This window comes from Oculina patagonica, chromosome 10 (genome assembly GCF_052425735.1).
Source record: "Oculina patagonica isolate OP01 chromosome 10, crgOcupat, whole genome shotgun sequence".
Classification (NCBI taxonomy): Eukaryota; Metazoa; Cnidaria; class Anthozoa; order Scleractinia; family Oculinidae; genus Oculina; species Oculina patagonica.
In genome coordinates this window covers 21,304,198-21,321,865 of record NC_135767.1, presented here as the reverse complement: position 1 = coordinate 21,321,865, position 17,668 = coordinate 21,304,198, and the positions used below count along the sequence as shown (strand labels likewise).

At 39.2% G+C, this 17,668-nt stretch overlaps 1 protein-coding gene across 1 annotated transcript; it reads left to right on the top strand.

Moving 5' to 3' along the window:
• Window positions 1-80: 80 nt before the first annotated feature.
• On the top strand, window positions 81-13,139 carry LOC144667170 (protein MCM10 homolog). The gene is made up of 18 exons (XM_078528565.1): window positions 81-172; window positions 347-559; window positions 1,215-1,268; window positions 1,706-1,903; window positions 2,473-2,855; window positions 3,598-3,759; window positions 6,132-6,265; window positions 6,706-6,786; window positions 7,932-8,116; window positions 8,589-8,649; window positions 8,944-9,017; window positions 9,553-9,788; window positions 10,129-10,255; window positions 10,592-10,740; window positions 11,212-11,325; window positions 11,468-11,619; window positions 12,584-12,626; window positions 12,897-13,139. Exons 1-18 carry the CDS (start codon window positions 154-156, stop codon window positions 12,978-12,980), a joined length of 2,469 nt encoding a protein of 822 aa, XP_078384691.1. The 5' UTR covers window positions 81-153; the 3' UTR covers window positions 12,981-13,139.
• Window positions 13,140-17,668: the final 4,529 nt, after the last annotated feature.

Here is a 17,668-nt window from a genome sequence, read left to right as displayed (position 1 = left end):
GTGTGCATAAATTAATCTTTTTGAGTCCGCGCTACTTGCAGTCAGCAGATTTGTTGTTTACGCGGGAAAAATTGTTCCCATTGTCGTTCGCATTCTGTAGCAACCTTCGATTTTCTGAGCGCTTATTTTGATGGTTTTTGCACAATTTTCCAAATGGCTGAAGATATGGAAGGTAATTATTGCTTTGTTTGAAGCTAAATGCATTTATGACTTGTTTCTGCCAGGAAGAAAATTATTTCTTTTTGAGATCGCAGCAGAAATAGTTCAAATTTCAATGATCAAGCTTGTTTAATTCTGGTTAATTTCATCTCGTTTTCGCTGATTCATTTCAATTTTGTTTCTCTAGATGACCTTGATCTCCTTGCTTGCCTGGTCGATAGTGATTCTGAATTACTAGACGATGAAAACCTTGGCGAAGCAAATTCATCTTCGACATGTTCAAGTACTTCACCACAATCGACAACAATGACTTCTGTAACTCAATCACAAACACAACAACCTCGTGAAGATGGTGTCCAGTCTGGAACAACATCGAATTTAACTATGGAAGAAATGGCCGGTCAGTAATGATTAATTTTGAATTGTATCTCATTACATCTCATTTCTGAAGTCCAAGAAGCAGTAGTAGGAAGGTTTATTATTCTACTGCAAATCTGAATATCGTCATCTGTGCAAATGAATTATAAAGCGATTAAATTAATTAATGATAATTATTTATGTTGATCATACAGTCAACTCTCTCTTAATGGACACCTCTATAAGGTGGACACCTCCATAAGACGGACACCTGGTGTTGGTCCTGAAGGTGTCAATTTTTCAGTCAATTTACTGTAACTAAACTCCCTATAAGACAGACACCTCTCTAAGACAGACAGTTGAGCCCATCCCGAAGGTGTTTGTTTTAGACAGAGTTTACTGTATCACTTTCATAAACTGTGTAACTTGTGTAGCCTTGAAACACAGATAGATTTTCGCTTGTGTCATGGCGGTGAAAGACAACAGCTGAAAAACCCATCTGTGTTAGTGCCTTTATTTTGCACTTATAATGTACTGCAGGTGATGCCTAGTTCCTTGCCCCTGGGTGGGGGATAGGGCCGGTATAATGCACTGCAGTTGATAGCTTAGAAATAATGTGGTTGAAATGAATTGTTGAGCTTAAAAATAATTGAACATAGCCACAGTAAGAAATGTTGTATTTTATACTGATTCTTTAGCAAAAATGGCTGCCATGCAAGAACAAATAAAAAAACTTGAAGAAGAAAGAAATTGTATCCTTTTTCAATGACCTTATACTAATCCTTTAGTACTAATCCTGTCTGTCAAAATCTCTGTTTTAGGGTCAGTTGCGATAACCTTTATTTCTGAAGGTTACACTTAAAAGCAATGAATGAGACTACAGTTGTATATCAATGTGTCATTTTAGCTGATTATCAACTGGAAGTCGATAAAGGTAAATAAATTGTTGTAGCAAATTTTGAAAAGCTTTTGAGTCTTAGCCCTTTTTTTGCTACTGACGAAGTGCTGATGCTCCAAACATCGACTTTTCAAAATTCTGTACAATGGTTTATTTTTATCAACTTCAGTATTGATAATGAACTTTTACATGTAGTAAGTGTTTTACTTTCCCACCAACGCAGAACAACAGTTTCTTTACAAACTAATAACTTTATATCAGTGTATGCCTCCTTAACAACATGTTCCCCAGTGCTAATGTCACCAACATCAGCAAATAAACGTGAGTTGTCTCGCTATCCCAAAGAAGAGCAAGAAGAGCAACATTTGTCCAAATTAGGTAAACAAGTCGGTAACAAGAATGGTTCAAACCAAGATACAAGTCATCAGATGCAATTTTCAAAGAATAACAGAAGAATAGCTCACACACCAACGCAGAAAAACAAACCAGGTAAACCACATCAAGTACTTTTTTTATTCATAGTAATCCTGAGCATTTCTCTACATGTATGTAGCTGCACTGTAAATATAGTTAAAAAAAAAAATTATCCTCTAGTGAGTCTTCTGTTGCGTATGTTATGGTATCTTTAGAAAAGTAACAACTTGGCTTTTATAAGTATTGATGGGACTAGTCGCCCGGACTAGTCCCCTCTTGTGTGCCAACCATTATTATAATTATTCGGTATTTCAAACAATCTGGTCTACATTAGGCCACTGTCACTGTATACATGCTTTGATTATCACAGGTGGCCCAAGCTTACTATGTAAATTAATTATTCATAAAGTGTAAGTCAGTTTTATTCACAGATTATAAAATTTTATACCCTTTGAACCAAAATCGTTGAGTTCCCATACAAACCCTTATAAATCGCATCTTTGTAATACAACACTGCTTGAAGCCAAGAGTCACATTCACTTACACTTTATGAATATTAGTTCACATAGTGAGCTTGGGCCGCCTGTGTGACTACCCAGTATATGCTTCCCTCAAGGTTTCATATTTTTTATGTCATTTTGCAGTCTCCACAGAATCTAGCACTTCCTTTCACCGCTCCACAAAATCAAAATCAAAAGGCTCAAAAACCACTGCAAGTCACGCCCCAGGGCATAAAAGTTTGACTGATGGAAATATGGGAACATCAACAAAGAAAGCTACTAATGAAGTGGAAACTAGAACAAGGATAGCAATTGATGATAATAATTTTTCAAAGGACAGGTTTTCCAGTTTACGAATTGTTAACCCACTGATCCCGTCAGTGGTAATGGAGAAAAGGATGGAGGGACGGAGAATGGTGAAAATTTCACAGATACCTACAAAGATCAAAGGCAATAATGAAATTGATGGAGACTGGGTAACAATTGGTGTTATAGTGCATAAAATGCCACCAAAGAAAAGTTCAAATGTAAGAATTCTTCCATTAAATAATATTGTGTGGTTCCAGAAAATATCCATACCCCCCCCTCCCACACAGAAGGGATTTGCTGTATGACCCCACCCCTGGGGGGGTACTCCCTTTGACTCAGGGACTAAAGGTAGTAAAGGCTATCTTTCTCACTTTTAATGCAAATTAAAAGTGCGACCAAGGCAACTTTTGTGCTGTTAAAGTTAAGCCACTGGAGTGCTGAGTTATTAGTTACATGTAAAGCACACACATTCAGGTTTTTTTAAGAAGGGGTAGCAAATAACATGTTGCATAATCTGGAAGACAATGGGAAGTGCTGGAATGTTTGCATGGACCATGCTGACACAAAATATGCATTGCAGACCTACATTGGTTTTTTTATTTATTTTTACATACATGTACAACCCCATATACACTTTTAAGTATTTAATTTAAAAATTAAACTGATTACATCGGCGTTGACAAAACCTGGATCAGATCGGACCAGATCACGGACCGGATCACGGATCGGACCACGGATCGGATCATAAAAGAAAAATAAATAAATACTTAAAAACAGCAATAAGAAATGAAAGTAAGATAACTACTGTATATTAAATGACGGTCCGTGATTTGGTCTGATCCGAGTTTTGTCAACGCCATTGATAACATGTGTATTCACTTGATAGCATGGTGTTTAAACCTTCATGTAATAAGGCACCAAAAGGTTATCAGTTATTAAAAACTTAATTCATGTATGCAGGGGAACACTTATGGTATTTGGAAGCTCTCAGATCTTGGACCTGACACTGCCAATGATTGTGTTGTATTGTTTCTCTTTGGCGACGTGTACAAGGAACACTGGAAGACGACAGAAGGAAGTGTAGTGGCTCTTCTAAATGCATCTCTCCTGCCAGCAAAAGAGGTGAAAAATTGAAAAACATTGCTGTAAAATGTAATCAAGTCTGATTCATGCCAGTGGTTCTGAAACACATTTGTTCCCTTGTTTGGGAACCTCCTGTTGGCAGTTCCCTTTAGTTAAGCTTACCTTTAGATTCCCCCTGTGAGTAGTCCTTCAGTCCCCCTGTCGCAGTGATCTTGGTATCCCGCAATTTTAGGTACCCCCGTACCAAGATCCCTAGTGATCTTGGTATCCCCTCAGGGGATACCAAGATCACTAACAGCGTCGAATACAGCAGACTGGGGCAAGTGAAGCAAACCAAAATTCCACTCAAACACCATTTTGCTTTATCACAAAGCTTTGTTCGTAAATTTAATCGTTCTTAGCAAACAATATTAGCGTCTTTGCAGATATTGGCAAAGGAAAACAAACCGCTTGTCGGTTTGATTCTAGTCCGCGCAATTATTCCTAAAGCCGAACCACGCGCCGGAATCCTTTATACTATAAACACGCACATGGTGCTTATCGATAAACTTTTCAAGGCAGGTTAATATTTCAAACATAAACGATTGTAAGAGATTCCAATTTGCTCGGTGGATGAAAATTTCACATGCGAAAATGCTTGATCAAGAAACCGACAAAGGACTGTCACGCAATAGAAACTCGATATGAATGCAATCACCAGGCTGTGAAAATTGACCTCTCGAGTCTGTCAAAGATTTTAATAACCTTAGACCAAAGATTTTTTTTTTTGATTTTTTTATTAAATGCTCATTTATTCCATGTGAACTAATCCCTTTTATTTGTATCGTTATTAACAATATAGTTAAGTGACAAATAAAACAGTTATGTGTAAACAAAGAAGACGTAGTCTGATTGGGATAACGTAATGACCTTTACCCCTGCACATAGTGATTTATAGGTATTTGATCATCGTCCAAAGAGTACAACGAACAGCCAAGGCACAAAGATGAATATAGAAAATCTCGAACGTTGAAAACGTGGTAAGGACAAGACATATTAAAACGTCAGGAGAGAGAGATATATTGGGGATCAGGGGATACCGAAATCCCTAGTGATATGGGTATCCCGTCCTACTATAATGTCTCTGATGAGTATGATGAATAGAGAATTTACCAATACTAGAAATGAAAAGTAGGTTAAATAGACGAAAAACGTTCAAACGGTAAAAAAAAAAAAAGGTAAGGAGAGAGAATTTGGGGGGATACCTAAATCCCTAGTGATATGGGTATCCCCTTCCAATATGTCAGTTATCGATACCCTTTTGTAGAAAATCGAACGCCGTACAGACAATTCTCAGAATACTCATCAGAGATAATATAGTAGGAAGGGATACGCATATCACTAGGGATTTCGGTATCCCCAATAAATCACTCTCCTTAGATGTCTTGTCCTTTCAACGTTTTCAACGTTTTAAAGTTTTTTTATTTTTTCTAATGGTAAATGTTCTAACCTTGGGTCGATGCTCGAATACCTATATCGACTAAACCGAAATCACAAGGTAAAAGTCATTAAGTAAACCCAGTATTTACTTACCCTTACCTGCAATAAAACCTTTTGCTGATAACAATACAAACAAAAGAGATAAGTTCACAGACTCGAGAGGTCAGTTTTCACGCCTGGCGATCGCATTCATATCGAGTTGCAATATTGCGTGACAGTCCTTTGTCAGTTTCTTGATCATGTTCGCATTTTTTCTTAAATGTTCATTCACCGAGCAAGTTGGAAGCTCTTACAATGCGCTTTTTATGTTTGAAATATTAAAGGTTAGCCGGTATAAGGGATTTCGGCGCGTGGTTCGGTGTTAACAGGTTTTAAGAATAATTACGCGGACTTGAATCAAACGGTTGTTTAGCTTTGCGAATATTTGCGAAGTCGTCAATACTGTTTGCTAAGAACGATTAAATTTATGAAGACAAAGCATTCTGATAAAGCAAAATGGTTTTTGAATGGAATTGTGGTTTGCTTCACTTGCCCCAGTCTGCTGTATTCAACGCTGTTAGTGATCTTGGTATCCCCTGAGGGGATACCAAGATCACTAGGGATCTTGGTACGGGGGTACCTAAAATTGGGGGATACCAAGATCACTGCGACACCCCCTCTAGATACACATTTAGTAATCCTCTGTAGGAAGTTGTAGATATAAGTTGAAGATAACCCCCTGTAGAAAGTCTCCCTATAAATAGTCCCCCCCCATTGCAGATAATCCCCTTGTAAATAGTCCCCATATAGAAAGTCCCCCCACCACCCTCCCCTATCCCCACACTTCCATATAGCCCACTGCTTGGCACATCAGTTGCTAATATGTGAAGTCATTTCTAGACTATAAAGTACGACATGTATATAACTAAGATGTTATCTTTCCATTTTACTAGAAATTTTCACAAGACCTGGCTCTTACACTGGACAATCCTAAAAAGCTTATGCTCATGGGAATATCCAAAGACCTTGGAAAATGTAAAGGAGTCAAAAAATCTGACAATCGACCTTGTACAAATTTTGTAAACAGGTACATGTACAATGTAACATTGTCTTGCAGTGTAACAACAATTTATGCAACTGAAAAATTTGTATCTAATGTAAAGAATTTACAGCATTTATAATGTCAGAAAGTTACTTACCAGTAATTACTAAATGAAATGTTAAGCCTTAAATTACAAGTTCTGCATTTGCTGTGGCTATAAATTAGAGCATAGGCTGGTAATCCAGTTTATCTCGCAACCTGTTGCACACAAATATCATATGATATTATTTAACAAGCGCTTCATATACTTGATATAGCCTTGCCACCTTGTGATACTCTAAGTATGGAGGAAATAAGATGTATCACAGTAAGGTGTAGGAAGTCACAGAAGTTGGTTTCCCTGTACTTCAACCAGAGGTCCCCTATCTACCATTTATTGTGAGGTCTTTCCGATTTTTCTTACTAATATATAAATGTCCTATCAGGCAACATGGAGAGTTCTGTGAATATCATGTCCAGGTAGCCTACAAGTCAATGAGAGCTCAGAGAATGGAATGCCAAGCAGGGTATGCAATACAAAAAATTCTTAACTCCTCCCCCACGCCCACCCGATTACCCCTTCATCCCCTGGCCTTACTACCGTATAAGGCTTGTTCTAAGACTTGAAAACCTCTTGTGCTCACACGATAAAAGTGTATAGAGAAGCACGAGATGCAGCTAAGTGCTTCTCCCACTTCTCGAGTGTTCTTTAAAATTCCCAAGTGCTTATATAACTCAACAATGCATGGGGAGAAAGTTTTTTTATTTTTTTATGAAATGTTAAAGAAATTGCGCACGCTAAAACTCGTGACGTAAGCAGCGTGCATTATAACTCAGTAAAGCATGCGCATGACATATGTAGCATGCTTTATGGGACTATAATGAGTTCAAATTGACCAATCACAGTGCACGCCATTTGTTGACCATTTTATACTCCATTATTCTGGCTGGGTGCACAATGTTGACTCAATAAAATTGGACAGTTCACGAGGACAGTAGATCCTCTAGTATGGGGAGGAGGGGGAGGGGACAGGGGGATCTGAACTTAAGTTCCTGCCCTCTCTTTTCCTCCCTCCTGTAGACTTCATGCCCTCTTCATCCCTAGGGTTCTATACCTGCCAACTCTCATGCCTTAGGCGTGAGTCTCGCGCCTGCGAGTTGAAAACTTCGATCTCACGCCAACTCACGCTTACGAACCAATTTCTCACGCCTACTTGAAAACTGTGAGTTATTACAACCATAAATGGCACACTTTCCAAAAATATGTGAACTCAAACCACTGTGAGAAACGAAAACTCCATGTAAACTGAGTTTATGACGATACTTTCCCCGAAATGTCAGAGTTTTGATAAGAAAAGCTTTGAGAATGTGGTCGTGTTAAGCAAAACAAGTCTTGGGACTGTGTTCGGGATATGTTTAGAACGTCTTCGGAATACTTTGGACATCTTCGGAAATGGTCGTGTCATCTCCGGAAATCTTAGCACTCTTAGGATAAAAATCTCACGCCTTTAACCCAGAAAAAGTTGGCAGGTATAGGGTTCTATCTCCTCCCCTCCCCTCCCTTCCTGTAAATGAATGGTTTTCTTTATTCTCAAACCCATCTATTTGACTGACAATGCAGTGATATTGTTTTAGCAGAATCACATGTTGATAATTCTTTTCTGTACTTTAGATTTGCCCCCTCAGCTAAAGCACCACTCATGAAGAAGTTTAAAAAAGACCTCGACTCTTCAACCTTTATGTATCAGGGACGCACAGTAAATGCCTCAAATCGCCCCACTGACCAAAAAAAGAAAAATGTAACACTAAAGAGTCTTAATATTGGAAACAATAATACGACTGAAACAACAACAAAAGGTGTGTTAGCTGCTCAACCCAATGACTGAAAAGTCTATCTGAGTTGCGTTTTGTCCTGATTATACACTGTAATCCCGATTTCTCGTACCTCCTGATAACTCAACCCAAAAGTATTACTTGGGTTTGCCACACAGTCAAGCATTAAACTCCAGATTTGTCAAACCAATTTGTGTTTCCCTTGAAGTTTGAGACATCAACATTCTACGGTAATTACAGAAGGGTTATGTCATGTACATGTAGCTTAAGTACATGTAGCTTAAAATATTGCCTTAACTTCTAGGTCAAAGCCAACTGCTTGGCCTGTACATTCAATTATGCAGAGCAGCTTGAGGATTTAATGTTAAAAAGTTGTGGAACATTAATCATCACTTGATACTGATTAAGTGCGGTAATTAGTCAAAATTGTTAAGTTGGTAATCTTTGGTTTCTTGTTATTGTCTTTTTCTTGACTTGTTTGTTTACATTTTCACAGCTGATTCAAATGGTAAACAGGAAAACAAGAACAAAGCCAATGCAGAATCTTCTGAGTTTTTGTAAGTGTGATATGAGGTAACTCATGTGTAATCTTTGATAACAGCCCTATGTTAATGTGTTCCCTCTTTTAACTTTATTCTTTTACTTTAATTTGACAAGGCCCCTCCACTAATGAGCCCTACCCTTATGAGCTCCTGTGGACCTTAATCATCCTGCGAGCAGAGCCTCTTTTAACTTCCCTGCGGCTGAGAATTGGAAAAAGTATATCAGCGGAAAAGAAAGGCTCTGCTCGTAGGGTGGGTCTTAATAGATGATTTATGTTAATATAATGTTATGGGTTTTTTCTTTGACAGAGTTCAGCTCCTTGCTTTACCAACTGTAGGCACCAGAAATCTTGTAAGACATTTAAACCAGGATGAAGAACAGAGTAAGCATAAATTTACAAAATAAGGCAAGCTTAAAGTATCTGAAAAAGTGGGAATACGCGAAGCCTGTGCGACGGCGCTGGAAAGCGTGTTGTGTAGGCGGAAAGCGCGGGAAGAAAACGAGACTAGACGGAAAGCGCGGGAAAACGTTGGACTTTGACCTGGGCGGCAAGTGTCTGTGGGGCAAGACCGTCAAGTAGACCGTGATTGCGGCATTGGCGTACGCAGCAAGTGCAGAAACTGGCGTGTGACGTCGACAAAAAGCGCGGGAAAACTCATCACCTTAGCAGCAAGCGCGGGAAAATGTGTAGCCTGGGCGTCAAGGATGGGAAAACGTGTAGCGTGGACGGCAAACGCTGAAAAATGCTTAACTTCGAAGACAAAAACGGAAAAATGTATGATCTGGCCGACAAAGGCAGGAAAACTTGTAGGTTGGGGCGTGCATACAGGTGCAGTGATTAGGTAGTTAGCTTCGAAATTGCTGAGAACAGTGCACTTTGTAATGCAGCAAATGTCTATTTGTTTCCCCTTTCTTAGAGAAACCTGAAGAAGAAAGAAAACCCACACTGAGTGCTTCAGAGCTCCTTAAAGCACACGAAAAAGACCTCAAACGTATTACTTCTCGATCCACGAGCACTTCAGTTAAGCCAACCACAAACAGTGCAAATGATACCCCTATGCTGGGGCGGGGTCTGGCACCGGGCTCGGATCTTTTCTTTGACGAATCACCGAATATCAAGAAACGAAAATCAACTGATGTAGATAGAGCAAAGGTGTGTGTGGTTATTAACTCTTTAATCGGCTGCGATCAATTTATAACATCTGTGTACTTGTTAAATTCCTCCAAAGATGATTTCTTGAAATGTAAAAAAAAAGATTTTGTTGTTAATACGCCACTCTGTCTTTGAGCATTTTTCTAATGTACATCCAAAGCCAAGTTAAACAGTCTGTGACAGACAGTTTGTCTGTGACAGAGTACCCCCTCACCCCCCCCCCCCCAAAAAAAAGTGCCTAATCCCTTGATAGGTTGGGACCCGCTCAGTGAAGCTTTTTTTCTGCGAAATATGACATCGAATTTCTCATTGAGTGTGCATCTTTTTTCCTTACTTTTAGATAAGAGCTTTGTCGCTTGTGAAACAAAATGGACCTATCGAAAAAGAAGACCCAAACGCCGTTCGAAAGAAATTGTCTCCAAAAGCACAGGAACAAATTTTGAAGAAGGCTGAAGACAGCGGTAAAGGTAGGAATTAACATGTCTACTTCACTGTAGTGGTGAGGGGGGGAGTTTGTCGTAATATCGGCTAGCTTATTGAGTTCTAACACAGGGCAAGCCACTGCGGTGTAAGCTGGTACCGATGAATTGTTAAGGCAACGTTATAAAGTGCTTGGGGTAAAATGTGATGGGCTAGTCGCTTCGGCCTCCTTATGTAATCTCCATTAATTGATTTCGCTTTCCTTGACTTTCTCCCACGTATTACAGTAACGAGTTGTTGAGACCAATAGCCGTATTCCTGATAATTATACTGTTTTATTTTTTGAGATTTATTGTTTAATATTTTTTGTGTTATTACTGTAGAAAACGACGAAGACAACGCAGATCAAGATTCTAGTCGAAAGAAAAGAAGGAGAATATTAGGACCAGAATTTGGTTCAATAGATTTGTCTTCCGAAGAAGGAAAAAAGCTACTGGCAGCAAAGTCGCAACATGTAGGAGCTGTGCGAGCTGTAAGTATGCTAATGTGATAACGATAGACAAACATGCAACCATCAAGAAAGAAAAGTCGGGAATTTTACACTCATTGGCGATGGCCACACTGCCACAAGGGACAAGAGGAAAAAAGGCGCGAAATTATACAAACGTCGACGGCAAGCACAGAAAAGGCGCGAATTTTACAGTCGTTAACTGAACGAGGGCCTCCGGGGAGGAGTGGGGAAAAAAGGCGCAAAATTATAATATCGTCGACGGCAAGCAGAAAAAGTGCGCGAATTTTACAGTCGTCATCGCTAAGCAAAGAAGAAGGCGCAAATTTTACAATCGTCGGCGCCAAGCGAAAAAAAAACCGCGAATTTTACAGTCGTCGGCGCCAAGTGAAAAAAAAAGGCGCGAATTTTACAGTCGTGCTCGTCATGATTAATCAGCAGGGAGGCTTAGGCCGTACTCGAGTTACAAGTAATTTGGTGAATTTATGTTTTTAGGCTGAAGCCGAAAGGGAAGAAAAGTATTTCAACGAATTAGAGAAGAAGGAGCAGCTGGAGGATAAAATGAAGACCATCACAGAAATCAAAGTGAAAGTAGTATTCTGCAAACAGGTAGGAAGTTTCTTTGCTATACTGCATGAGTATTTATAATTGCCCTGGTGTATTACTTAATTCTCAAAGCTAGCGTTTATGGTAGCGTTGTAAATAGGTAAGGAGAATTTTACATTTCAAGCTACGTTGGTATTTCTTGCAGTGTAATTACCTAGCAGAGAGTGCCTCGGAACGGTGCTACAAGGAAAGCCACTCACTAAAGTGGTCTAAAGCTCTGAAGAAGTTCTTCGCCTGTAAAGACTGCAAACAACGCACAATATCTTACGGAGCACCGATTCCCAAACACCCTTGCAAGTAGGTTAAAACTGAATTTAGGCATATCTCATCCGTGCGTTACTTGCTTGACTAACCAACATTAATTTCTCGCATGCACACAATAGATGACCACCGTATTTACTCGAATAAGCGCCGCCCCCGAATAAGCACCGCCTTCGAATAAGCGCCGCAGTCCCGATGCGGCGCTTATTCGAGGATTTCCGTTTTACTAAAAACAGCACTATACACCCTTTTAATAAGTCGAGGAGCCATTTTGAATTTTTATTTTTCCGCGAATGACGTCATTAATAAAATATTCAAAATGACACCTCGGCTTATTACAATGGTAGATACTTCATTTTAATACGTCGAGGCGCAGATGAATATTTCATTAACAACGTCATTCGCGGAAAGTTAAATATTCAAAATGGTGTCTCGACTTATTAAAATGGTGTATAGCGCAACTCCAAAACAAACTTGGACATTTCTTTCGATCAAAAGCGATGTTTTGCAGTTTAAAGGGATTTTTTTGCCGCTCACCCATTAGTTTTTCTACCCAACATTCTTACAATACGTAGTTCTGTAAATGTTGTAAAGGCGCGGACTTTGCCAGGACAGCTAGCGCCAATTCTCTCTTCAGCAAGAGACGACTACTGACAATGAAAAGACGCTATTATCAATTACTGTAAAAGAGTTGTTCTTTGTGGCGTCCCAATTATAAATAAGCGTCGCCCTCGAAAAAGCGCCGCACTTCAGGCGAGAAAAATTTAATAAGCGCCGCGGCGCTTATTCGAGTAAATACGGTATTTCTTCAACTGAGTTGTGCTGAGTTCTAAAACTTGACTGCACGAAACGACATACAACAACAACGTAATTGTTTTCCTCGACTTCCTTTTGATACGAATTAAAATTACAAACCTTTTTATGTTTTCAAGTATATATAATTTATATACATGTATATGTATATAAAGCAAAATGATGGGAATTTATACTTCTATTTTAGGCAATGTGGTGCTTCTAACTATCAGAAAACGTCCATGTACAAGGTAACTTACATTACAGCGCGTGCCTTGCTGCGATTTTTATCTTTTGCGTTTAATATTTGTTTCGGAGTACAGGTACCGGCTTTTAGCAAATCTGCTTTTATTTAAAGCACTTGTATGAGGAGTTTCCAACACGATTCTTTTTCTTGAGACTTGTGCAAAATGCTACACACATAATATACTATGTGGAATGTCCTGCTTGAAGAATGCAGTTTCATCATACTGAAGGAAAGTTCTAGAAGTATTTCTATTGTTCTCTGTTTTGGTTTTCAGGAAAAAGAAGGCCCGAAAATTGGAGGAGAGACTTTACTCGTCAGAGGAGAAGAGCACGCAAAATTTCTCAACAGTTTGGAATAACAAATTGGATTTAAATAAAAGATTGTTATACAAAGTATTTTATATCAATTTTAACATTCGTAAGTGTAAAGTATTTTTTCTTGACGGAAAATACAATCACCAGTTTTATCGTCTACAATCGTACGAGTTATTAATTGTATAATTGTTAAATAAACGTTTTCAATTAGAGTTAAAGGTGTCTTCGTTATTTCGTTGGCTTTATTGCATGCAACTCTATGCAAAAGCCATCTGTTCGCGCGTTAAATTATTTCCTCGCTCAACTAACAAAGAGTTTCGCAACTTCCATCCCAGGCTCTTACTTTTTCCTCACTAGTGGTCGAGGAAACAAAGGGGGGAAAGGAAAGGGAGCCTGGAATGGGAGTTGTGAGAGTCGACCTGAAAAACTATAGTAGAGCGATTTCACAAACCTCGATTCTTACATGCTAATGAGAATTGTTAAAGCTAATGAAGATGAACAAAAAAGAGAGAGCGTAGGCACCACAGTTGTGCACGGGTGGCTTGCTGATCTACTAATAATTTTCTAGTATTTTTTATTATCTATTGCATTTAAATAGTGAAGGCGTATTCAAGTTTAAACCGCTAGATTGGGCTGTCAAAGGATCAGATTGCACCTCGCCCTGTTCATTAAAAAAGTTGTCGAATGGTAAATTCGCGACTTAGCGAGACGGCGAAACTGACATCTTTTCTGCGAGCCCGAGACCTTTTTTAGCCTTATAAAAAGAAATGGAGACTGCGAGATTGCGTCCCAGAAATATTTGAGACGACGGGACCGCTGAAATATGGCTTGAAAATTATGCGAGACACGCTTTTTTGAGGTACCGTTCACCACTGCTTAAAAATAAATCAACAAAGTTCATGTTCTGGTTGCTGTCGGCATGTGAGACATAGGTACCTTATTATGGAAATATAACGAAGCATTTTAACAGCGCGAACAAAATATACGCGTAATAAAATTAACGCGAATTTAAGAAAAGTTCTGGTTAAATGCTTTCAGTAAACGTGTTTACATTAATAAAATTAACGCGAATTTTTGAAATTCGCGTTAATAACATGTATCGTTAATTTCCTATAATAAGGTAGTACGTATGCTGGTATGAAAACAAATCAGAAATCTCTTTTGTTCTTCCTTATTAGCTTTTAACGATTCTCATAAGCATGTAAGAATCGAGGTTTGTGAAATCGCTCTAGTGATAACGTAGCTCAAAAATATCCAAAAGGGCGGTTTTCACAATACGATTTGTCGGCCCGATTTGTTCCAAGCAAATTTACACGCTGCGAATCGTCTGCCCGATTTTCTTTCTTTTTTTTTTGCTTTATTTGAATTGCGTGCATAAAAATCGACACGTGTTCTAAAATATCGGGCACTGCAACAGATTTTGAAAAATCGGGCCGATTTCTAATTGCGCACACATTTTTACGATTCGCTTAGGGACTGGTCAATAAGTAGATGGGGGGGGGGGGGGGAGGTGGGTCGGAGCAGAAAGGGGGTGGGTCATCAGTTTTTGAGCCCTCCAAAAGGGTGGGTTTTGTAGTTTTGATCTACACGTAGGGGGTGTCATGTTATTTATATCAGTATAAATTGATAAATTTCTCGAAGTGAGTAGTTTTAAATGACACACAAATATGTGGAAAACTCAAAAAAGACTAGTATAAGAAGTGAGAAATTTTTCCCTCTTTGGTGTGCTAAGAAATGGAAAAAAGACGTATACGAAACAGCCGAGTGTCTATCAGGGAAAATTAGGGTGGTGTATGTAGGGAATCACACTTTAATTATGGGTTAGAGACTGTTGTGAGTGTTTTGTTTACAAATACACGCACGCGCTGGCCGCACAATGAACAAGAAATTTTCAATACTGCACGAGGCGGAACCGAGTGCAGTATTGGAAATTTCGAGTTCATTGTGCGGCCAGCAAGTGCGTGTATTTGTAAACAAAACACGAACAAACAGTCTCTAACCCTTTTAATATACAATCTGAGTACACTGCAAGCAAAACACGATTTAATGCATGAGCTTTGAGCTAGACTTTTAATGAATAAGAATTTGAGAAGTACATAATTATACAGGGTAAGATCAATAATATAGACATCCAAAATAATGCATCAGTCAATTGAAACCCCGGCCCCCCGACCCCCGGGACTTACCGGGGAATTTAACATTTACCAAGTGTTAAAACCCGGCTTATTTCCCCAACCTAGGGGCCTAGACGTCTGTTAAAAACCCCGCATAGCGGGGGCATCCGAATCGACTTTCAGGAAAAAAAACGGACAAAAATCTTGATTTCGTGGCCGAAGTTGAAATATCTATTTCTTTCATTTACTGTCCATGTATAGTTACGAGGTCGGAAAGAAACCTGATGTAGTTTGTTTCCGCCAAAAACTTATAAAAAAAATTGTTTTTCGTGGTCAGAGACACAAAGTTGTCAAATTTAAAACCCATAATTAGCCATTATGAACACGCCTGCCGGAAGACCCATAATATCGGGGTGTGATTGCCCTACAGAACGTATTTCAGCTTTTGTTGACCATCTACTTAAGCCGATAGCACAGCGACAAGCTTCGTGCGACAGACTTTAATAACTTCATTGAGAAGATTACAGTGCCATGCCCAAACAGCCTAAAAAAAGCTTTCCTTTTCTCATTAACACTGTATGCGAAGCATACGGAGAATTTCATCAAGGAAACCCTCCCGTACAGGGCATTTGCCATAGAAGAGGCAAGATCTTGCTAGGGGGAACTGGGGGCATGCCCTTCAGAAAATTTTGAAATCTAGAAGCCCTGAAACTCTTTCTTCAAGATTTTTCTTAAGGTATTTCTTGAGAGAAATAAATCTTTTTTAACTTGGGATCATTTCCCCAACAAAAAAATTTGTTATTAAATTTGGGTTAAAATCTAGACGAGGTAAGTGCCTCGTCTTGCCTCTGGCTAGCTACGGCCCTGCCGTACTCGTTAAGAGAGTTGCTCAGTGTGATCTTTCAAGAAAGCTCGTTCCAATTCAATGGAAAAGATTATCTTTAAGCACATCAAACAGCCATGGGCACGACCTGGGCACGACAATCGCCGCAGTTTCCGCTGTCATCTTCACGGCCAAAATAGAAAACGAAATACTCAGACAAGTAGCAATAAGCCTATCCTTTGGAAACGATTTATTGACGACGGACACAAGAAGTGACAAAATAGAAGAATTTCTTCTAAAGGTAAACAGCTTTCTCCCTATGATATGATTCACGGCTGAAATCTCAGAAACAGAAACTACTTTCTTGGGGACGATAGTGTACAAAGATGGCAGATTTCAAGTACAATGAGTCTATTTTTATCGTGTGAACATATTAAATACAAACCCAGGCGTCGCGAAAGGCTTTAAATATCAAGGAAGAAGCGTGGAGACTTTTCAGAAGGGATTCCTCAGAACGAACATTTTGAGAAAAACATTTAGTCCTTTATGTTAAATCCCGGCTGCCGTCCCTGCTTTAAGTGATCGCGTGCTGTTAAATCACCGCTCCATGGCCCCGGTCTACTGACATTTTGTTAAAACCACCGCCCACCGGGGCCAACGCCCCGTTAAAAGTGCGTTAAATCCCGGCTTTGGACGCGTTAAATCCCCGCTAAGTCCCGGGGGTCGGGGGGCCGGGGTTTCAATTGACTAATGCATAAGCTGTAAATAAATAAAGCTTAAAATGGTCCATAAAATTGTTCTTTAGCTGGAGTCGTTCTTAAATACAATCCAGCGAGAAGCTTGTTCAAGGCGACTCGATCGCTTTTACAAGCCAGCAAGTCAATCGCATACAAAAGTTTAAGAGGACATATGCACAAATTTCAAACAAAAATGAAAATTCTTGGCAAGAGCCCTGTAATGGATTTCGCTCATTCTCTTACCATGGGTAGGCCTTAATATAAAATAAATCACAGTATACTTTGTTTGGCTAAATATCGATTTGTTTTCGAGAAAATCGATAATTCTAAAATCCAGCAAAATTGACGCTTTCGGAGCTCAAAATTTATGCCGAGTTTGTTAGCTTCGCGTCGAAAAATAAAGCACTCTGGAAGAAAAATACCTATTTAATATCAAAGAATAACATCAAATTAGTACGTCGAAAGCAATTTCTGCTCTTAAAGTCCTTTTATTTACAAAATATAATTAAGTTTATTCTGTTACATCATGCATTGTTAAGCTTGCCCCAGCATGCCTTGGGGGTGGAATAAACGTGGCGTCCATCTTTGGTTTCGTTGTATTTTGTTAGTGCCATAACATGGAGTCATTATGCACCTCTCGTAAGCGTCATTCCCATTGGCTGATTACTGATAAGGAATTTTATTGATTCTGCCCTAGAGTTCGTATCATTTTCATTGTTCTTTGTATCTTCCACTTAATAGGTATGTGTTTGTTAAGTATTCATTTTGTATCTATAGGTGTATCGCCTCAGTTGGTTTGATTTGTCGGTAAATCACCTGTATCCGGTCAGTGTAATCAAAGTGTATCGGTCTCGATTGGTCTGTATCAGGGTGTATCACCTGTATCAGGGTGTATCACCTGTATCGGTCTGTATCAGAGTGTATCAGTCTATATCAGAGTGTATCGGCTGTATCAGAGTGTATCAGTCTGTATCAGAGTGTATCGGTCTGTATCAGAGTGTATCACCTGTATCGGTCTGTATCAGAGTGTATCGGCTGTATCGGTCTGTATCAGAGTG